This window comes from Mastigoproctus giganteus, chromosome 11, assembly GCF_048544385.1.
Source record: "Mastigoproctus giganteus isolate SK-2022 chromosome 11, ASM4854438v1, whole genome shotgun sequence".
Classification (NCBI taxonomy): Eukaryota; Metazoa; Arthropoda; class Arachnida; order Uropygi; family Thelyphonidae; genus Mastigoproctus; species Mastigoproctus giganteus.
In genome coordinates, this window is record NC_143585.1 from 77,113,203 (window position 1) to 77,137,028 (window position 23,826).

The 23,826-nt window shown below is 37.8% G+C and overlaps 1 protein-coding gene across 4 annotated transcripts in view; it reads left to right on the top strand.

Moving 5' to 3' along the window:
- Positions 1-23,826, top strand: part of LOC150078149 (IQ motif and SEC7 domain-containing protein 1-like) — a 317,006-nt gene that overhangs the window by 131,971 nt on the left and 161,209 nt on the right. The window contains exon 1 of one of the 4 annotated variants that reach the window (XM_090384957.1): positions 16,332-16,455. The exons of the other annotated variants lie outside the window; for them this stretch is intronic. Coding sequence (XP_090241083.1) covers positions 16,346-16,455 — 110 coding nt within the window. The 5' untranslated portion in view covers positions 16,332-16,345. Of the gene's footprint in view, positions 1-16,331; positions 16,456-23,826 lie in introns of those variants that run through there. 4 annotated transcript variants of the gene reach the window in all.

The window sequence follows — 23,826 nt, forward strand, 5'->3', positions numbered from 1 at the left end:
TACAGGAGTGATAATAATATAACGCAAGGAAGCCACAAGCTTTTGCCGCATCGGCCAAAAAATATAAAAATAAATAAAAGTAAAAAGTAGATAAGAAAATACAAATTATGCTCTTCCCTCCTCACATAGGTCCAGTTTACTTTTGTATTTCTTCAAACTGTCAGCTTCAACTACCTCCGGAAGCAACCTGTTCCAGTTTTCAACAACTCACTGGCTAAAAAAAAAAATTCCTATAATCTAGTCTGAACCACTTCCCCTGTAATTTGAATTTATGGCCTCTCTAGTTCTGAAATTCTTTATAACAGTGAATTCATATAATCCTAAATCTGGAATTCATATAAACCTAAATCAAGACCTCCCCTCTAAAGTTCCTGGTTGCCAAACTCTGTAGCCCACATAATCGAAATCTTTTCCCCATACGGTTGCCCTTTTGTTGATCGCACCATGAGAGTTGCCCGTCTTTGGACCCTTTCAAGAAGTTGAAATAAAGTCCTGGTGCAATGTCTTTTTCATATGAGGTCTCAGTACTTGGACACATTATTCTAAATGCAGTCTTAAAATTGCCTTGTATAGTGGGACTCATTATCATCATCCCGTTATCGATCCACTACAGGATGAAGGCCTCTCCAGCAACTTTCCAGTTCCTTCTGTTTTGTGCAATGGCTAGTGGGGCTATGACCTCTCTATCTCTACAGGATATTGTTCGATAAATCATCGATAGAACACCTTGGGCTTTCCTGACCGCTTGTTTACACTTCTCAGAAAACTTAATACCTGCCCCTATCGTAACTCCCAGATCCCTTTCTTCCCCTATAGTTTTAAATTCAACCCCACTAAGAGTATACTTTATCTTGGGGTTGCTAATTCCCCCAAGTGTAAGACTTACAATTTGTTGCATTAAAGCATCGCTTCCGCTACTTTTCTGACCATTCTTTGAAAGCTGTTCGAGTTATCCTAAAGGAGCGCTGCTGGGCAGTAATCTTTAACGACTCTTCCCAATCTTTACTTTATCGGCAAATTTTGACATCATGCCTTCTCTTCCTTCGTCGATCTCGTTTATGAAAATGAGAAACAACAGTAGTTCAAGGACCGATCTCCGGGGGACCCCACTTCTGACGTTATCTGAAGAATATCCATTAATCACAACCCTCTGTCACCCTGCAATCCATCTTAGAATCTTTCCCATAATCCCATGTTCCTGCTTATACAGTAACCTCTCATGAGGGACTGGGTCAAATGCCTCGCTAAAATTCAAATAAATTATGTCGGAATTGTTCCCCCACATCCAGCTCTTGAGTAACTGTGTCAAAAAAGCTTAATTAAACGTGATTTCCCCTTAACAAAATTATGTTGTGTATCCTTCACAATGCCATTTATATCTAAACGCCCATTATCCAGTCCGTAGTTACCGACTTCACTCTTAGACTGCACTTATTTATTGTCGATACGTTTGCGTTTCTCAAATCCAAAGGAATCTCTCCTAAGTTCAACGATGCCTCATAATTAATCTCAATGGTTCAACACACTCTCTGGGCGCCTCCCTCAAAATCAAGTGCCATCAACTGCACGGGCCTTACTTGTCTTTAGGCTCGAACGTTTTTCTAATAAAGTCGTCAGTAGTTTCGAAATCACTAATATCATATGGGTTAGTTTCTCTCGCACAGCCTTTCTCTGCATAAATGGTCTTGGTCAGAAAAGACTGACGTGAAATACCTATTCAGTTCATTAGCAACATCAGCCGAGTTACCTAAGACTTTTCACTCGCAGTACACAAGGGTCCGATCTGATTCATTTTCTTTTTTGTATTCACGTACATGAAAAACTTCTTGTCCCCATTCTTTGCTCTCTTAACAAGTGCTTTCTCATACTCAGCCTTGCCCCCCCCCCACCTAAACTGCGGTGATATTACAGATCAACGTGTAGCTGTTGTAGGCGTCGGTACTTTTCCTCTCTCTGTAACTTTCCCATGCTATCTTTTTCTCCTCTATTAGACTGGCCAGCTCCGTATTCATCCATTTCACCATCCTCCTCGTGCTATGTTTTCTTAATGGTATGTTTGCGCTCATGGCTTCTGTCATTATTGCTTTAAAGTTATTCCATAATTCTAATGTATTGCCCTCCCTCTTTATTCTGTCCAATTAAAACCGTGCTTTTAACTACTGCAGCGTCTTTCTTCATCTTTCAGTTAATGACTCCGTGACCTGTCAATGGTTCTTGTATTGTACGCCCTGTGATGTCATCTGATTCGTGAATGAATGAGTGCAAAAAAGGGTTTTATTTGGTAATAAACGTTTTTCGAAGGTCGACTGCATCCAAAAGATATTTGAGAATATTTTATTCATAACAGTATACTGTTAATCATAGAATTAATATTATTAGTAATAAAAAATAAAATACTGTAACATTTATTTTATAAATCAACACTTCGGCTACATTTCGATTAGTTTTTCTTTAGCAATTTAAAATATTAATGGATACTGTACGTTATCCAAGAGATGCGTGTCCGCCGGTAATGTGGGACCCACTTCAGGAATAGACTCACCCGCTTTTAAGTTCCAGATGTCTTTCGAATTTGCTGGCAGCCTTGTTCCACACGTTGGCAAATCATTTCAACGTTATCATTAATGTGGGATAAACAATGGCTTTCAGACGTCCCCCCCCCACAAGTAAAAATCGAATGGATTCAGGTCCGAGAAGCGTGCAGGCTAGGCAGTGGGTCCTGCTTGACCCATCCATTTATTAGGGAATCGCTAACCCAAGAAGTTTCTACCTGCTCTTAAATTCATGCAGAATTATTGCTGGTCTTTATTGAACAGTCATATAGGGATTTTCTTCAGCCCATCGGTTAAGCGTTGTGAAAATTAACTATACCATCCCTAGTAAATCCACCTTCATCAGCAAACAGTACAGCGAATAGGAAATGTTGATCACGAGCACACATCTGCAGAAACCAAGTACAAAACGTTTTTCGCTGCTGAAAATCAGCATCATTAAGTCTTTGTGCTCTCTGAAGAAGATATGGATAAAGCTGTTGGTCCCATAAAATTCTTAGTGGAACACCGCCATGTGTTCCACGTTCCTTGCTGTTCTTCGGGTGCTATCGTGCTGATGTATCTACCACCATCTGAAACTCGTTTTCTAAATGAACCAGTTTTCTAGATGCAATGCAGCTGAGGCAGTACAGGCGTATTGCCTCGGTTGCATTGCATCTAGAAAACCCGTACATGAGATGCATGTCCGCTAACTCTCGATTTGAATAAGCCTCCATTATCACGGCAAATGCACAGTATCAAAATGTTAACAACAAAATCCAAATGTAGTGCCCTTGTCAGGAGAACTGACTGAAATCGCTCAAAGAACACTACGAGATTTTCTTAGCGCAACTACAGCAAGTCCTTCTATGAGATATCGAGAATTGTATGTATGTTGAATGGAGCTAAGCTAACTCATTTTGTGGAAAGAATGGCTGTAACTCAGGCGAAAACACACAACATGAACTTTTTTTTTTGTTTGTAGGTCCGAAATCCAACTCTGAATTGAGTCCCACATGTTATGATACACCCTGTGTATACAAGATGTAGCCGTTTATGAAAGAGAGAATGACATTGCATTATAAAACAGCTGGTCCAGTCTATGGTGTTGCCGAACACGTGAACGAGCGAGCGTGGAATAAATAACTACCAATCTAACAGACAGAGAGAAGTCGACTTAAAATTGGGTATTCCGTATTCTCTTCGGTGGAAACTTGCCTAAAGCAGAAGTAACGAAGTGTCGTATGTACGTGGCTGTGACGATGCATCAGGATCTGTTCATCGTATTCTGCGTTACAGTCCGTTAGTAGATGACACCCAATAGTTACGAAGATAAAAAAAAAAATGCCTCAGCAATTGAACTAGATCGGCGAGACTGATTTGTAAGTTTATCTCTCATCTTCGTGTTCAAAAATAGAGTTCCTGGAGCCTGTAAAAACTGATCAGCGGTCTCTTATCGGAAACGGGTTACCTATATCAGAAGGCTAACTTCTTTCAGTGTTTGGTCGAGGTCATCTATTTGTTTATATTCGTTACCTGCTGAAACAGATATTAACTCATTGTTCATTAGACGTGACCTCCTTTCTTTATTGGAAGGGGAGGGGGGGAAGAAGAGAGAAACTCGTATTGCAAACCATCCGGTTTGATATTCCAGTATAGAGAAGAGAGACTATCTCCTTATGCGTGTTAAATCCTCTTTGGTTCAAGGAGTCATGTGGGGAGTTGTTCGCCAATCACGGTTACGTGCGCAGAGAAAGAATGCGAAAGAAAAAGTTCCCAGTAATCGCCCAAGGTGGAATGTGACAGGATTTCCATCAGATTATATTCACTTCAGACTTGATAAACTGATTAATGGGTTTTTCTTTTCCTAAGTTTTAACAAGTTTCTTTTCTTTTTAATAAGTATATTCTTATTTTCTTAAAACCATATGTTTATATTGTGATCCTCGGATTTAAAAAAAAATATATATCTTGACAAAAGAACCTAATCCCCCTTTTCCCATACGTTCTTAACTTCGCCTTTCGTAGATTTGTAGTTCCCAGACATCTTTGGGAACATGATCCCTTTGAACAGGGCGATAATGTTGTATAAACACAAGGTTCTGTGCCACTAATAATTACAAATTCCATGTGCTGCTTTGAATTAAGAGGTTTCATGGTTGTTTTTCAAATCGATTGTTTGCTTTCCAATGTTATATTGCACATTGACTCAAGAAATGGAGTGAAATAAACGGTTGACGTACACCATTACTGCCTTACACACACGTGCCATTCTGGCGATTAATTTTATAATAGTGTCTACAATAATCTTTACTAAAATTATTCCAAGCGATCTGCAAGGTTCCCCATAAATATTGGAAGATGGACAGACTTGACGGTCTGGATGATCCCATAAAAACTATTGCGTTTAAGTCAGGCGACTGGTGTGGCCACACCATAATTTTCAATACCCCCTCCTGTTGTTTAGTTGCTAGAGAGTCCCTGCACAGCTTAGAGATGTGCTTCGGGTCAATGTTTTGTTGGAATATAAAATTTCTTCCACAAAGTCGAAGTCCAGAGAATATTGCATTACTTTCAAGAATATTTTTATTGTCCTCTCTTTTTTTTTTTTTTTTTTTTTTTTTTTAAGTTGTTTCAATTCTAACGATGTCCCCCACTCCAGAACAGAAGCAACCCGAGATCATGATGGAACCACCACCGGGTTTGACTGTATGCACAAAACAGTGTGGCACTACTTTTTCTTCAGTTGTTCGTCCCACATAAACTGTACGCTTGGATCCAAAATTTAACATTTGGATTCATCCGTCCACACTACGTTTTTCCACTCTTCAATTGTGGAGCGCTGTGGATCTTAGCCCAAGCCAACGGTATCTTTCGATTTTCCGGTTTTAATAAAGGTTTCGGACCGCTACACGACCATGAATTCCTGCTTGTTTAAGACGAAGTTTTACAGCGGGGAGTTTCTCTGTTCCTATTGAACTCTGCCCATATTTGGTGCAGTAAGTCGTCGACTGCTTTTAGAAATCAGTGTTATGGTCTTATCCTTGTGCTTCCGTTATTACGCGCAGTCGTCCTGATCGTGGTTTGTCCTTTAAACTGAGTCTCCTTGAGTTGTCGAATGGTAGTTTGTACTCCTTTAAATGAAACACCAACCTTTTTGCCAATACTTTCCATGATATAACGTTCTTTATACAGTACAGAGTTATCATAGTACTTTATTTTCCACACTCAGTTCCTTATTTCTTGCCAAGTGTTTATCACGGAGCTCAATACTTACACCAAACACTCTTTCTGAATGACAGGTGTTCGCTTTTATATGTTTCAACTCTTATTTCTCAATTTATGTTATTAAAAAACGCTCTGGAATCATCTACAATCTTATATAATATTGAAACAATTCTCCCACTTTCTAGAATAACGAAAACTGTCGGTTTACTAACGAGTTCCGTTCCAAGACGTTGTTCGTGTTCATTATACGTTTTGTTCGTTATGTGCACCTCGCATTCCTGAGCTTTTACGATACGTATCGTATAAATTAGCTGCCATTTTAAAGCGTACTAAACATCGAATGGTCTATACAATACGTTTTATTATAATGCATGTATGGGTTATCGTATACGATACGTAACGTAAAATAAAATAAAAAAGAATAAAGAAACCAAGATATCGTACTTTTTAATTAAAAACATAAAGAGTTACAAAATAGAAATAAAGAAAATAAATACTAACATAATATATGTACTGTACATACATATGTATTCAACTGTTATTCGCCAATATCTTCATCAGAATTCAATATTTTCCACATAAGTGACACGAGGTGTAGATGGAAGGGCGTCTGATAATGAAGAAAGAGCTGGGTTTTCCACTTTTTTAAAATATGTTTTTATAGAAGATTGCACAGTTAGATTCTTTTTTTTTTTTTCCTTCAAAAATCTCACTGTAGCATGCTAAACAGTCTTAAACGCCTCTTTTCATATTTGCAATTCTTTCCATATTTGCGACTTCTTCTTCAAAGATTGCCAATCCCTCAGAAATTGATTTAAAAGCTGCAGCCATTTTCTCCCTTGTAAATGTTCTGGGAGGCTGTGGAATATCAGGTTCTTCTGTTACTTCAGAATTTAGATGCGTCTCTATTTCAGTTATTTCATCGGTTGCTAATGCCTCAAAATGCGAGTCGAAAACGTCTCTCACATCAAGGTCGAGGTCTATTTTTATTGCCCAGTTCAACAATTTCTTCAGTCACCGGTTCGTTCTACTGGCTCCTCAAAATCACTTAAATTAATCACAAACTGTGGACACAAGTTTTTACACACACCACTTAAGTTTGTTTCCTTCACATCCCCCAGGCACCAGTAGTGTTTTGCAATACATTATAAATGTTTTATGCCTTCCAGAAATCTCTGAAGTTCTTCTCCTCTGTAAAAGCAATGGCTTGAGAAAAGGTCCGCCTTAGGTAATATGCCTTAAAGGGGCTATTAATACCTTGTTCCATCGGCTGAATAATAGAGGTTGTATTAGGAGGCAAAAAACAATCTTAATTTTATCATGGAAATCAGCTATGTAAGATGAATGGCCAGGAGCATTATCAAGCAGTAATAAAAGTTTGAAGGGTAATTTTTAGACGCACAATACCTTTTCATTTCCCCCACAAAAAAGTTTTTAAACCAGTCTTCAAACAGTCCGTTGTCATCTAAACCTTCCTGTTAATTTCCAGATAACAGGAAGGAATGACTTCACCATTCCTTTTAAAGCCCTTGGGTTTTCTGATAAATACACAAGCAGAGGTTTAAGTTTATAATCACAGGTTGCGTTACCATCAAGTAAAAGAGAGTTAGTCTTTCTTTTGCAACTTTATGTCCAGATGCACATTTTTCCTCTCCAGAAATGTACGTTCTGGAAGGCATTTTTTGTTTTTTTCCCAGAAAAGTCCCTTTTAGTCAACATTGAACACTTGATGAGCACTGTAACCACCTTCTACCATTATTTTTTTCTATTGCCTCCGGGAATTCACTTGCAGCTTGAGTATTTGCACTCGCCAATTCACTCTGCAGTCTTAAATTGTGCAACTTAGCTCTCATTTTAAAAAGTGAAAACCACTCAGAGCTAGCTGAAAAAAAGGTCATTTGCATATTCAGGTCCAGTTCTTTTCTTCAGATAAACTCCTAGCCTTCTCCTGAATTATTAATGAGCTGAGAGTCACATGGTCGTGTGTTTGCCTCTCAATCCACAAAATTAAGAGTTTTTTTTTTCCATCTCGTGCAACAAAAAACTTCTATTTTTTTTTCTATTCTACTTCATTAAAACGGGTTGTTTACTTAACCGCCTCTTTAACCGCTTAACCTTACAATTATGTTCATTATACGTTTGGCATTTCGTTTTATAAGGAACTCTATCTACTGACGACTAAGAAATTTTGAATGAAATGTGACGTTAGTTGTAGTCAACGTTCGTAAATCGAGAGTTGCCTGTATTCTAGAATCATCAACAAGGTTCTACCACATTCAGAATTCTTCTACAGCTTTCTGGAATATTCTAGAAATTTCTTAAATATTAAGTTAAAATATTTTAATAAATTCGTAAACAAATTGGTCCTGTTTTAATAAAAATAAATAAATAAAATTAAGAAAAACGAAACGCGATTTTAAACTTTTAGGCGTGAGTGTAGTTGAAAATATTCCAGGCATAAATCAGTCTTCTTCATAGAATGTGATGAAAGTATAACATATCAGCAGCTGTTTCTAATACTGAACTTACTATTTTTTAAATACTGTATTCAAATATGAAGGGAAAAATCAATAGACTGGTTCTGTTGCATATTTTATTATTGAGCAGTTAGGAGTATTTGATTGATAGCCTAGCAACAGTTCTCAGAGTATTTCTTCGAATATTTATTTTTATCCCGATCAGTTAAAAATAAATTAAAATAAAAAAGAAAAGGGACGAAGTTTGCTGCAATATCTATGTTGAATAAGAAACTAATTACGAAATGCTCTCCAGATAACTAATTTTCGCGGTACCTAATGAAAGCTTTGTCAATTTAGTTCCGTAAAATGATTCTTTAGAAGTTAGCGTTCATACTAAGAATACATCGTACTGTACCTTTGCCGCAAGTCGTACCAATTTTTACAAGGTACAGACTACAACAAAACCGTGAACTGAAAGTTCAACCTCCCAGCCGCTAAACTGACCCGTAAAATACTCATCTCCAAACCGATTTCTTAGTTGCCATAGCGACCTGTTTGTCGATCCACATTGTCTGTGTCTCGAATTAGAAATCTGATCCGATACAATCAATTGAACGTCTGAACTAAAACCACAGGTGGTTAGACCCAACCAGTACTCAAACTTCTTGTTGTGTTTCTGATTGTTATCACTCTGTCCACGATTTCATTACGTGTAGAAATATGTTTGCCATCTTGTAATTATCGTGGCTTTACGCGAAGGAAGTTGTAATAGGCGACGACAACACTTGACACACAAGCCAAATGGCATCAGAAGAACGCAGTTATTCAGAACTAGTTTCTGTTTTCACCCTCTTGGTCTCGTTAAGGTCCTAAGCCTAATAGCGACCATACTGTTAATTTATTGGCAGCATATCCCTGTCTACACCGCCAGTGTCATATCACGAGAGAAGTTATACTTTTTTGGAATAAATGTTTACCTTTTTCCACAGACCTACCAAACCGTAATAAACTTAATTTTCAGAATTATTTACTCTAAAAAATTAAGGGGTAAAAAAAAAACAAAAACTACCACCTCTTTTGTTGCTTTTAGGCAATCCATAACCAGCGAGTGAAAATGAAAAATAAGTTTCTGTTTCGGCGGTCATCGTAGCGTTATTTATGAGAGAACGTGCATGCAAAACATGACAAGAGACAACAAAGGAAGAATGATGAGGCATTTCTGCAGTTGACAGCTTACCAGCAAAAGAAAACTCGAGAAATTTTTGCTCGGTTGCTAAGGAAATTGCCCCGACCCATGTAAGAGAGTAAGTGTGCGACGTGTGCAAATAAATAGTCGTCGTGAAAGGCAATGAGTACCCCTCACCTTCACAAATACGCGAACTCTGTTGGTAACTAAAGCAGATTCTTGCTAACTCTGGTTCTGAAATGCTGCGTTTATTTGACAGATGTTTCAGTCGAACTCGCGAGGATATAGAAAACTGGTGTGGAAAGATTGTCTTCCTTTCAACGAGGATAAAACTTGCCTTGTTCTTATTTTGGCCTCTGTTTCTCTTATCCTTGTTTCGAAGATGGCTGTCTGTCTGTCTGTTGGAAATTGGGAACGTAACGTCCCACTATGTAATAGTGCAGCCTTGTCATAACCCAAGGCTGGAGGCATTTAACCCACATCTTTTCCACATCATTAAAGGTAATGGGAAGAGTCAACAGCCATTTAAACACAGAAGTTGGCATTCTTTATTTTGTATCATGTGTTTCATTCTGTCAGGGTTTCAGTTCCTGTATGTTGAGGTGCATGCGCCTCTTTAAAAAATAATAATATATATAATAAAATTTAACTGTTTATACGAACTTAATTCTAATGCCCAGTATTTTATATTTTTAATACTTGTTAGGACAACACAACCATCTCGCATACATCAAAATCAAACTTCAAAATGGGACTATATATTGGTTAGTCTCACGTATCAAAAGAAGCAATGGAAAGGAGGAAAAATTGTAATTTCAGCTTTAGTTATTTCGATGTGATGGATCCGAAACAAGACAGGAAGTTCCAAATGTTTGAACTTTTCCCTTCCTTAATGTATACTGTGTGGAATAACGAGGCTGTCTGTCATGCGCATATTCCTGCACTGATTTATTACCGATTACAGGAACACATAAAAACTGAATATATTTAAAAAAAACTTTTTCTACGTCACGTGCGATAAATGAAGCGTGACTCTTGGATAGAATGTCCCGTTCCAGAAATGCAAAGGAAGGGAGCATATGGTAGAAACGATCCATGTTGCTGCCTATAGTGTGTATACCAGATACGGAGAAAGAATATAGGAGGGGAGGGTGATAATTTTTATTCGAAGTTTTACGAATTCCATTATCCACAGAGGTAAAAGAGCAAATATTGGATGTGCTGTTCTTTTAAGATATTATGTATACTTCAGGATGTTAGGATGTGGGGTATTTTTTTTTTCCCTAGAGTAATGGATTAAAAAAAAACCTCAACCTGAAGAAAAGTTCAAATAAAAAGCCTTTTGGAATTAATATAATTTTACTTAGTGCAATCTGAATCCGTACATACAGTATTCGATTACACTAAAGGGGAATTTTCATATTAGTTTTCGAATAAAAAAGCTGAACAAATTTTTACTTTTGTGCTGCTCGTTTTTATTATTGATTTTGAAGCCGATATTTAAAGTGCTACCTCTATATTTCGGAAAATTGCATCGCCTTCATCTAAACAAATAAGTTCTTTTTAAATAATTTTCAAAAGGAATTTCGGTACGGAAAATGATTCGTGCACCCTCGAAGTTTACTGTCATGCAGAAAGTAGTTAACGTGTGTAGATGATCTTACCGATGCGTATGGCAGAAGAGCATTCTGGCTTCCATTCGGAGCCTCGGGGCCAGACTCCTGCTGGATTTCAGAATGAACGTTATCACCAGTCCACCTTTACTGCCTTTACATAATATGATACTGTGGTACGCTGTTTTTATTGTGATACATAATGTGGGATATAATTGCTGAATGATCAGTTTGTGCTAATAAGCACCGCCTGTATCTTTCAAAATAGCCTAAGTTGTGGCACGTGGGCATAAGGAATGCTGGCCCATGCAAACCCGGTCGCATCCTGCAGTTGCAAAAGATTGCAAGGCGACGGATCCCTGCGTGAACAGCTCGTTCCATCTCGTCTAACAGATTTTCAAATGGATTGATATCCCATGGCTGGGCAGCCCAGGCTTTCCAGCCATATGGTAAATTCACCCTCATGCTCCTGGAGCTATTTCTGAACAATCCGTAGCATGGAACAACTGGAACCGGGACTCGTCAAGTACCATGGATTCTTCTGACGCCGACTGTCATATCGCGATCAAAGTCACGTAGTTCGTGCACACTGATTCCTCGGTATCTGACTGTTTTATATGTACAGATGCGATGCTGCTTCTGAAGGAGTATTCGATTCCTTGGATGACAGCGGCGTATTTAATAAACTGGCCGCTCAGTATAACATGCTACCTTTTTAACATCTTTCATCACGATACAAGAGCCTGTCATTTGCAAAAGCTCAAGGCGGATTGATTGCTGCATTTTTGAACACTATTGGTCAAAACTGGCACTTAGCAAAAACTGCCCACATAAAGGGCCTTCGTGTAGGAAGTACAGCCGAGGTCGACTTTATATCATCGACTTCCGTTTCTACTGTTGTTCCCTTTGCACACGTACTATCGCTCAAGAGATATTTTAGGTCATAACAAAGAAAAGAAGATATATCCGGAAACCTCTGTAATAGAATCTTTTGTAAGCTGATGGGTTGACAGGTGAAAATAGAAGAGTTATTTTAGCAAGTCAAATTATCTGTTCGTTTTTTTTTTTTTTTTTTGTATTTGGTGACCACTTTAAATACGAGACAATAAACACTTTGGGACTTGCAAATTTTCCGCAGTTTTCCTTCCAAAACTGCAGTAAAGGAAAATCCTTTTGTTCTCTCCCTTCCGCAAACACCTTTGTTTTGAAGCACGTGAGCGAAGTACCTACGGAAAGTTTTCTGTGGTTATCTTCCCTTCGACCTATTTATTTCTGTGTCTAGTAAAAGAACGCCGACCGGTTTGCGATAGCCTAGATATACATCAATATTCGAAGCTTCTTACCACTGTTGTTAATGGCTGCGCGTAATATTTCAGTGCAGGGAGAACTGCGGACGTTTTTCTGCTACTAAGGTTGTGTCCAAGTGAACTTCATACGCAGATATCCTAAATTCCGTGGATATTTTCCCATGTCGAGATTGCTCCGCGAACGTACCAAGAAGGAATGCAGGTAACTGAGTAATTTGTAGTGAAATATTGTGCCGAAACAGCGACCAAGTGGTGTCCAAAATTGATAGTACGTTTAGTGCAATTAGCAGATATCGGGTCAGTGGCCAGTTTTAGTCGCTTTATCTGGAGTAATTACCATTTTCGTGTAATGGTAAATCACTTGTACGATTTTAATCACCAAAAATGTAACTGAAACTAGCAGCTATTTGACGAGCAAAAACGTTAATATTAAATGACTGTTATTATCAGTTGTTAAACTCTCTAGTGATCCTGAAACTTTCCTAGCTTAATGTGTTTCCGTATTTAAGCCGTACTTTTTTTTTCCCAGAGCAGACCCTCCTGTCCTTCGTTGCGAGAGTCTCGCGTGTCAGAAGACTCAAATTTCGAAAGAAAAGTTAAAAAATCAAATGAAGAAAGATGGTTTGTTGCCAATGTTATTACAATAATATGCTGTTACTCCTGAAAAGTTAGCGTCAGAGGAGTTTACAAGATTGACTACAAAAAGAGTACCTTGACTTTGGGGTGGTGGGATTACGATTAGCAGACTGCCCGTCTGCTAATCGTAATACTTTTATCTGCGTGTCATTAACTGATCTTGTGCATATATTTCAAGGATCCTCTTCATTTTTAGGCATAAGCGTATATGCATAAGCCTTTTGTCTTCACCATGTCCTCCCTGCCGCATCCAACAACTCGACTCTTTTAGTGGACAGATTTTCATGAAATTTTATATTTGAGCCCAATAGAAAGATTTGTCATGTCATCCCAAATTTCATTAAAATCGGACCAATAGAAATTCGACAATCATTTATTTTGTTCATATGTGCCACGTAGTCTATCCATATAACGTATATTGTAGCTGTAGCACTGGTATGGTTTATTGCCATGCTCTGATTGGAGGAATCAGTGGGCATGTTACGCATGCGCAGAAACGAAATTTTCTCGGTTCGCGCATAAAATCTTTGCGTTTTGCTTTTTTTTTTTTTGTTATAGATTATGAATTCTTACTGCTAATTAGTATTTGTTAATGCACCTAAAATGTAACGCAGTGCTTACGTTAACTTGTTTATGGTGAATTTTATGTATAGATTAAAATTTAATTATTAAAAGTAAGTGTCCAACTCTGACCCAACTGAAATCATTCGCTTTATTCATTTGAAGGGAACGAGGGGATTGCCCTATCGCAAAATTTGAGAATTCCTGGTTTTATTGGTAGGAAGGGTTTGGTTTGGTTTTTTTTGGTTTTATTGGCGCATTAGCTACTAAGGCTATAATGCGCCAGGTAGGAAGGGTACTTAACGATCAGAACAGGCTTTGTTGCTTCAGAATAACTTGGATCGGTTGTAGTATCCATACTTTCTGTTTCATGTCATTTAGATTTGGGGGTGATTTTTGACACAAAGCTGACATTTAACCATCACATCGAAAAACTCATACGGCGAGCGGCGCACCTGAAATGGAGAGCGAAGCAGCACCTTCATTACGTCTCAGACAAGGTTACCGCAACAAAATGTCAGGACCATCATATACCCCCCCCCCCGCTACTTCATGCAGCAGAAATCTGGGCGTCGGCAGCACCCACGAACACAAAATCCGTCTAGGCAACAGAGTACTGGCTCGTCAAGTGGGTAACCTACAAACACAGGATACCACCCCAAGCCCATACGACTGAAATGGCCCTGGCCCTGGGAATTCCCAGGCTGCCCTCTCTCATTGAACAAAGGAGACTGGTAATCACGATAAAAATTCTGACCGGCCTCATCACATCTCCTTCATTCTGGGATCTCTGTGGCTGGAGACCACAGAGATCACCTGCCCAGCACCGAGCCACCCCAACAATTTGCCCTCTGCACTCACGCCTCCACTTAACAGATAGCTTCCTACCCTACCCGATGCTCGGAAGAATTCGGGGCATCGATGCCGATTTAGAGAAATTTGCTGTTAACCGACACTATAGGAAGAGGATTCTGGATCCCACACATCCCATGCCCACCAATCACTCAGCATAGACAGAGGGCGCCCTCGAAGCAATCTAGTGACATGCAAATTCACCCCAGGTTCCCTCCAGTAAGGAATAGTCGACGACTGTCCGGGCAATCTGCAAAATGAAAAGCCTTCTCTTCATCGCATCCAAGCCAACATGCCCTGCACTCGCCACTTTAATGCTCCGATTAATTACTGAACATACCGGGAATGGAGCCAGCGGTGTGTGCATCAACTGCCTCTGTTCATTCTGTTCTCTCCCACGAGCTGCGAACACGAAAAATCGGGACTTTTAAGTGTCTTTTTGTTAATTTAATCTAAATGTTGCGTTACACCAATATTTATTTAATGTAATTTCATTTAATGTAATTTTTATGTCATCTTAATATTTTCGTCTAACCTAATGCCATTATGGTTTGGGTTTGGGTTTTATTGGCGCATCAGCTACTGAGGCCATTATGGAAGTCATTGTATCGTCTTATTAATGACCTATGTCACTTGATGTTATTTCATTTAATTTGTTTTATGTCCTATATCACTTAATGGCAATTTATTTAGTTATGTAATATATCTGCTTGTTATCATCTCTATAAGTATTAACTCCATGGCCTTTTGGCCGTGAAGGGACGTTGCAACACGATCCAATCATGTAACTGTCACAATTGAAGGTGGTGCAATAAAAGATTCTCTCTCGATATGATCCGAAAAATGGCAAATAAATTTTTAATCCTTCTAAATATGTGGGTTTTTTTCACTTGGGGAACAGAAATCGAAATCCAAAACTAAAACTATGGGGAGAAGAGTTTAAAGTGGGTCAGGATGAAAAAGACTGATTATCGTAGTCGGATCTCTCTATAAGATGATAGTGAGACATATTGTTCGTCTGGAGGCTACAAAAAAAAAAAAAAAAAAATCTTCTAGAGCAGGTTCAGAGAAGAGACCACATTGGCCAAGGTTCGAATCGATGTCCATATGAAGGTGAGGTCTGCAAAGCTTGAGAACGTAGACACCTTAGGAAGAGGGTACCTGATTGAAAATATAGTAAAAGGAACGAGAGAGTATGTTCTCACTGGTAGAACAGACAAGAACCACTGGCCAGAAATATAAAATCTTAGGCAGTAACAGATGATTGGATCTCGTGAAATTTACTGTTGGGCAGTGTGTTGTGGTACACTGATATAATTACATGGCAAGTGGTCGAGGTAGAGGGTTTAGAAAAGTTCAATGCGGAACTGGCTAGTTAATTTTTTTTTTTTTTTTTTTTTAACTTGGGCAGATTAAGAAAAGCCCACTTCCTTGCATCACTTAGTCACGTTAATACCATACACGTACAAAGAGTAGTTTTTAACTGAGTTTAAAGTTTCTGCTATACAGTGCGCTATGCGGACTTTTGAAAAGGTTCAAGTACTATAAATTATAACCACTTAGTGCTTGTATCAGAATATCGTTTAAACTGATAGTGTGCTAATCGTCATTCGAAGTCTTGCATGCACTGGATTTAGCGAACTTCTACTTACAGTATTACTAAAGGCCGTTTCGGATTTGTTTTGTACCATTTAATGACCTTACCGAACGTCTGCTCGAAGAATCCACAAGTTGTTTGTGTGCGCTCGTCAGAGTCGCTGTTTCTTGTACAGTCTTATTTCGTAGGGAACTCTTGTAGTCACTCCAAAACAGCTGTTTTCAATCAGTCTGAGGTTCTGCGTCTTTAAATCTTGCGATGGTTACTAGCTGGTAGTTGACGTCACAAGCAAAAGGCTACCCGGATGTCATGTTACCGATAAATTCAGCGGCAAAGAATATCGAAGCTACGCTAACGTACTCGTAATGCCGACATAATGTATGTCCTATTAACCGGTACATCTGACGAGTGCTTGCACTTGCACCTGCAGCTTGTTACTGTGCACGAAAATAGCCCATCGACATATAATACTAGTGCCCCCTACAGGTATGGATTTTACTTATTTTGGATTATATTCGTAACTTTATCTCCATATGGGTTTATATTGGGAAATTAAAACAAAAGGAGGTTTGCTATTTTCTGTATTTCTTTGTTTGCGTCCGAAATTCCTTTTTATATGATGTAAGAATTTATGGCTAATCCAGGAGGTTAACAAGGATACCCCCCTCCTTTAGCATCCCTCCATCCTCCGTTGATATAGGGTAGCATCTCTAACCTGTCACGGACAAGTTTTCTGGTGCGCTTTTCGTCCGACTTCCTGTTCAAGGCCATTCGTTTGAGTAGGTTAAAGTTTTATTTCGCTACAGCTGACATCCAGGAAGGTGTCCGCCTTGTGTACCGTTTATCTATAACTTGGGTCATTCTTACAACTAGGATAGAAGACTGCGCATCAAGGGTGTAAAATCACCTGGGCATTACAAAAAGCTAGTGTTAATTCATAACTTTGATCACGCATATTTCGACTAGGACTGAGTTTCGGTTTTTAATTTAAACACTTAAATGTCTATCGAGCTCACATATTGTTAATTATCACTGTGATACAAGCAGACAGAGAAGAGATAATTACTTGTCAGGTGAATATTTAAGTCGAAGTGTACTTTAAAACTGGTTTATTGTTTTAATCTGTCTTGTTTTGATCAATTTTTAAAATTCCTTGGTTTGCATCAGCATTTCAATTTTTGTTGTTGTTTGTGTGTTTGATAATAACGTAATTTGCTGGTATGCATTGATAAATGAAACAACAGATATGACTAGGCTTCATGATATCTTACACCGGTGCAAAATACGACCCAGTTAGGCAACCTGGCCTGTGAATGTACCGTTACGTAATATATGCATAAAAAATCATCATTAAAATAGCAGGAATTGTCGTAAGAACATAATTTTAAGAGTTCAGAATAGAAAATTGGTATCTATTTATGTAATAGCTGTTGTAGTTGTATTATTTATATACGGGAATACGATTGGTTTCTAACACTGTAGGAAAGTTGAGACGTTTATACCTTGTTATAATTGTATTTAAACCTGTATAAATATTAAATAACACGAATGCTATTCAACTTATTAATTATTAACAAGTTTAAAATTGTGCGTGTTCTCATAGTCGCATTCATGTTGTACTCGTGATTCTAGGGAAAACAGAAATAGTTTTTAACTTCGTTGCCATCATATGCTTCTTATATTTTTATACAAATACTTGAAAATTTTCAAATAATTATTCTTATAATAATAGACGCTCATGTAATAAGTGAAAATGAATGTTTAGAATGTTTTAGTTTAAAATACACCATGAGCATGATGGTCTTCAAAATAGTTTTGTCACATGAACAAAAAACATGGCCGTCACTGCTCTATCTGATTGATATATCTTTGAAAAGACGAGATTATAAAATTGTTGCGAAGCATATTGTTTTAAATTGTCCATTTAAAGGCTGCTTACTTTTCTGATCAAATAACTGCCAATAAATTCATTTTTTTTGTTAATTTTTCAGCTTTATATTGCTCGATGAAGTGCAAAAATGTATTTCAATGAGAAAAGCAGTTTTTATAAAAGTTAAAGGCAATATTGCTCATAATTATTCTGTTTGTATTTGAGCCGTAAAACTTAATTTTTTTTTTCTCATTTGTTCCTTAAATCTGTTTTTCTTTCTTGTATGCAGTTTAAAAATATTTGTGTTAAATTTTTTTTTTTTTTTTTAATTATTATTTTTTTAAGTCTTCCACTCATTCTGATTTAGATCGCCTCATTGCAAATAACCAGCATTATACTTCTCTTAGGCGAAGTGCTGTTTATTTGTTTGCCATCAATGAGACAACACACGAGGGTATCGTCAACTAGTGTCAGAAATTAATGCTTCGTAAAACACTTGCCTTTCGAAAAGCAAATTTCGGTTTCCGTACTTTATTTTTAAAAACGTTAAGCTGAGTTTGGAATGGATCTGGGGCTTATGCTCTAAAGTTTCTCAAGTTTTTTTTTTTTTTTTTTATGCAGATAACTACCAAAACAAGCTAATTGAATATATAGGAATACTTTTGTCCACCGTAGTGAATGAGGAGGGGAAAGAACTGTAGACTTCAGTCAAACGTTGTTCCAAATCCGTAGTGAATGGGCAGAACAAATCTCGATGACTGAATGTCATCACAGAAAAGTGACTAGTCACTTCGAAAAAAGTCATCATACATCGTAGTAATAGTGGCCAGTAAGTGAGAAATTTAACTCGAATTCGAGTTAAATTTCTCGAATCATTAATCCGAGTCGTCGTTGGATGCCTAGGAGAATTAATGCCCAAACTGCCCTAAGGAACAAGTAACTTTATGTAGAAGAATCATCCTCTCTAGTGAAAATGTGAAATTACTGGAGGGAGGGGAAAGAAAGACGGATCGTGGTGTGTTGGTCTAGGTGTTAGGTAAATAAAACGTATACGCCTACCTGTAATTGCATACCAACTGAGCGTAACAAAATGGAAATTAATTATTGAACTATTTAGTTGTTTCTGAAACAGTCGAATGAATTTGTAATTTTAGCAGCATTTCTTAGTGCGTTCTGTTCATTCTGAATATTGGAAGCAGTTTTAAAACTGCCTAATTGGTCGATTATGTGGATAACAACAAGATGTTATCCTACACAATCAATATGTAACGGGAGATGAACGTGTTTTGATTATGTTTCAGACCTTTTTTTTCTTTAGAAAAAGGTAACATTAATTACCACGAAACAAATGTGACAAATTAATTATACAATTATGGTTATACTTGGCAAGGTGTGATTCTGTTATCCGAGTGCCATGACACATCCTAATATTTAATAAAGCGAAATCATAAGACAAAGAAACACCAATCTTCAGCAGCGCAAACGCACGATCCCTCGCCCAAGAGACGCACCCTCACACCCACTAAATTAAGAGAGCTACTTTCATAATAAATAAATTGAATAAGATCCAGTTCGGAGTTCACAAGCGCCGATGTCCTCTTGAAGACGTAGTACTTATTAGTTTCCTGTCTTATTTAATTCTGTTTATTAAGAAAGTAGCACTCATGCTTTGGGTGGCTGTGACGGCGCGTCTCTTTTATGGTATTAGGGTGTGTTGGCACTCAGGTAGCAGAATCACACCTTGCCAGGTATACTCATAATTGTAGCATTCAATTTGTCAGGTATGTTTCCACTTAAATGGTGTTCCCTTTTTCTACAACAGAATAGTCATTCGATAATCCATTCCAGTGATTTCTCCCATCACTACCACTGACCTTCTCCCTACACCTCTCTATCTCAGTTGCGGACTGTTTTTGGAGCCGAGAGCGGGCATACAGTTTGCTGTGACCATAGAAAAACCAATGGGCGATTCCATTTTATTTAAATAAAGATTTAAACAATGTTTGTTTCGATTTGAATTAAGAAACATTTTTACACTGTCAGTTGTCATCCTGCAACACTTCTCAGTAATTGTCTGTATCGCCTTCCATAAAATTCTCTGAATGGAACTACAAGTTATAACTGTACAAAATTTGCTTTAATCTAATTCGAAAAGCCTGAGGATCATTCACTTTGTTTTCTTTTCCGAAATTTTGTGGATTTTTTCGTGTCTTGGCAAAAAAGGAATGATATTTAAACACAGTTCTACTATAACAATGTCGGATGCTCTTCAATTTTGTGTTTTAAGATATGCCACAGAGGAATCGAATTTCTGGCAAATCGAGTTGGATTTAGCATTGCCAGGTAACCTCACAAGGAGCAGACAGCTGTCGTTTTGGTTTATCCACAACTTCCGGTTTCTTGTATTCCCGTCAATTACTTCCAAGTAGATGTTTCCAGTTTAAAGCAGCATCGGTTTCAACTGACAGTGGTCACATTTTAAAGTGGAGTGGGTTGGTTACGCTGATGCAACTCGTTTATTTTAAAATGCATCGTGTTTATTTTCAATATTAAGTGTTTTATCAGAGTGTGAAAATGTTAGTAATGGAACAGTGACAACCCTGCGGCGTAGCCTGCAGCCAGCAAATTTAGAGCATTGTAACTGTAAGGCTCGCACGTACAAATCAAAGGTCAGCGTAACTATAGCCTCAGACGACACCTTTGTCTGGTTTTGACTCGATTTTTTATCCGAATTAAGTAGTGGTAGTCCGGCTAGAGATACCTTCTTGCAGAAATAATTTCGGTTGAAAACTTGGACTGTTGGCAACGCTAGTTGGATTTGTTGGTACGTATAATTTTGAAGTATTATCCATCTCACTTGACTTTTGACACTTCCATAGAAAGTAGTTCCGCATTACGATGGAAATTATGGGCAACTGACATGAAAAAGGCAGCACCAAAGTGTGAATTCCGTATATATGAAATACAGAAGTTATTTCGAAGAAAACTTGGATGATTGAGATAAGCCCCCCACTTCCTCAAACAGCGAACGTTTAAAAACTACTCGCATTTTAATTTGCAGACAACGTACCGCTGAAATTGATTGTTATTAAATTAAGCTACACGCATTTTTAAATTGGCAGAAAGGTAATGCAAAATTTTTGTGACAGCTATACAGTTTCTGAATGGGTTGGATGGATAGAAGGATGCGATGATACGGTAGCCTGATAGAGACTTTCGGAAAGTGCGAAGTTAGAGGAGATGGGCTTTAGTTGGTGTGGTAATTTTGCTATAACTGGAGCATTGGTATATCTGTTGTCAGTATCGTTGCAGTAACAGCTAGGTCGTTACAGCCCTGATTAGTGATTCGAGTCATCAGATGACTCGAGTCGCTCACTAGCCATAACTGTTGATCGGCACTGTTTTCGATAACAACTGTTATTAAAATAAATATTACGCATTTTGCACCCAATACTCGATTCCGTTTTCATTAATCGACAACTTAGGACCGTTCAGATGAGTGGGAATTGTGTAATCAATATGCAGGTGGCGAGTCACAAGAATAGCAAAATAAACTTTTGTCAATAAAAGGGCGCATTTTAAATTTAAGGTGTATATAACCCCTGGGAACGATCCTGCGGAAACTCTCCTTTGCCCTGAGATTAATACTATTTATGTACATTTACAAAAAATATACACACATACGTGTGGAAAATTTAGAGTATTGATTTATTGGTTGGTGCATAATTGATAAGATATAATCAGCCTTATTTAGCTTTTAAATTATTGGAAGTTTAATTTATGCATTACTAAGTATTCGTCGGTGAATTATTCTGTTTGTTAGCTATGTGACTGTAGAGAGGATGCAATGTAGAGCCTCACTTTTTCTCCTCCCGGATAGCAGTTGAATGCAGACACAGGCGTACCAACTGATATTACTTTTACCAAAAATAATTTTTCCACTATTAACGAATCCATGAGCGCCGTAGTTTTACGTCAATCCCATATTTGTGCCGTTTTATTATTTTTATTTGGCAAAGTGGAGGTAACGTGGCACGTTGCTTGACCTTCCAGAAGAATTTCTTTTGCCACTGCGCACTTGTCTACAAAAATTTCTAGACAGGTGGGCATGAATATCTTGAGGAAGTTGGGTACATTGACACCTGGAGTCAGTAAACAGTGTTGGGCGCTAAACTTCAGAGAGGGGTGCAAGTTATTACGAATTTGAACTCGTTTATCTCTTAAACTGTGGACGCAGCCCTTTTTAGAGGAAGCGTGATTAATATTTTAAGAACCAATTGAGAGACTTTAGATGTAAGAAATTAGTGCCCCGAAGTCTCGCAATCAGCTAAAGCTATAGTTCTAATAATTGAAAAATTTCCGTTTTCGTTTGATCTAGTTCTTATTTCATCTTCACTTATTTCACCATAAGGGCGTTATGTTAACAAAACCGGAACTGCATTTGAATTGATGGCTAACTGAATTAAAATTACCAACGTTGTACGAATAAATAAAATAAGTTTTCTATTTATACTCCAAGGTGGCGACATAGTATCAGGAAAGACAGAGAGCGCAAGAACTTTACCGTATTTAGCAGTAGCGAACCACGGTCAACTCGAACTCTCGTACTACAGTTCTCCGCATTAACCACTCGGCTATTTCTGGCTTATGAAAACGTAGGCAATTAAAAATGCAAGAATCAGAAAATGTTTTTTTTTATAGCCACAACGAAAGTTGTGGTTATAAAACTTTGCTGAACGCTAGAAACAATCATTGAACGCTCTAAGCTAGGAAGTGAAACTTGAGCTGACAAAGTCGCTTATACTGCGATCTGACACCCAACCGATGAATTAAGTGCCAACGCCCCCTCTGGTGATTGGATACAAAACATGGCAGAATCTAAAATCGTTTCGAATTTCCGTTTCTTCTAATAAAAAAAAAAAAAAAACCCAGTGCAGTTTGGTTACGCTCTGTCCCCTGAAATTACTAATAACTCCACCTGATTCTTACCGTGGAATAAACTATGGGATGCTTTCTTATTGCAGGTCTATTTCGCGGATATTACAATATACGGATTTGCCACAATTTGGTGTTTGATGATCTCTTCTGATCGTGGTGACACCTGAAATCTTCTAATAGTATCATTATTGTTAAGAGCTGTGTGCGAACCTCTATTTAATAATTAGAAATTTATTTCTACGGACTGAACCTCAGTGGTCGGAGCAGCGCATGCGCTCAGCGTTTCCAACATAAGAAATAACTGCCAGTTTTATTCTATTTCTTATTTTATTTATTATTTTTAATTTTATTTTATTATTATTTTTTTTTTGCATTCGTTGTAATTTAAGGTGACTGACGTTTTCATTTCAAACTCATACAATTTACCTATTTTAACCTCTAACATTTACAAACCTCTAGCTTAACAAAAATAGAAATTTAAATTTTTGTATTTATCTGTTGTTTTCGAGATAAACTCTCAAAAAAAAAGGGAGGGGTTTCGCGACATTGGCGTCATACTTGGCTTAACAATAGAGACAAATTCAACGGAAGTAGGCTGTTCCTAAACTCGCACTGTGAACTTCGATCTTAGGGTTGTAAGGTTTCTTTCTTTATTGACTTTGGGCTAAACTGCTCGGAATATCAAGTTTCCGCGGAGGTAATTTTGCTTGCCACTATCTCTTAGCAATAGCTGCTAGTTGCAATGCACCCACTACGCGGTAAACGTGTTTGTCTACACTCCTGTTCTTCAAATAGAAACCGGATAATAGCGGGAAAAGTTAAGAGACCAGGGGAAAGTTGTAAGTTGACATTAAAGTAACTGTGGCCTGCAAAAACATCTTTAGAGTAACCAAAAAGAACAAAAAATATATATATAATAAATAAATAAAATAAAAATAATGATATTCCAATTACATTATTTATAAAACTACTGTCGCTCAAGCACATTTCAAGAACAATTTTAAGTTTATTGAACGTTATAAACGCTGATGCAAACCTGTTTTATGAAA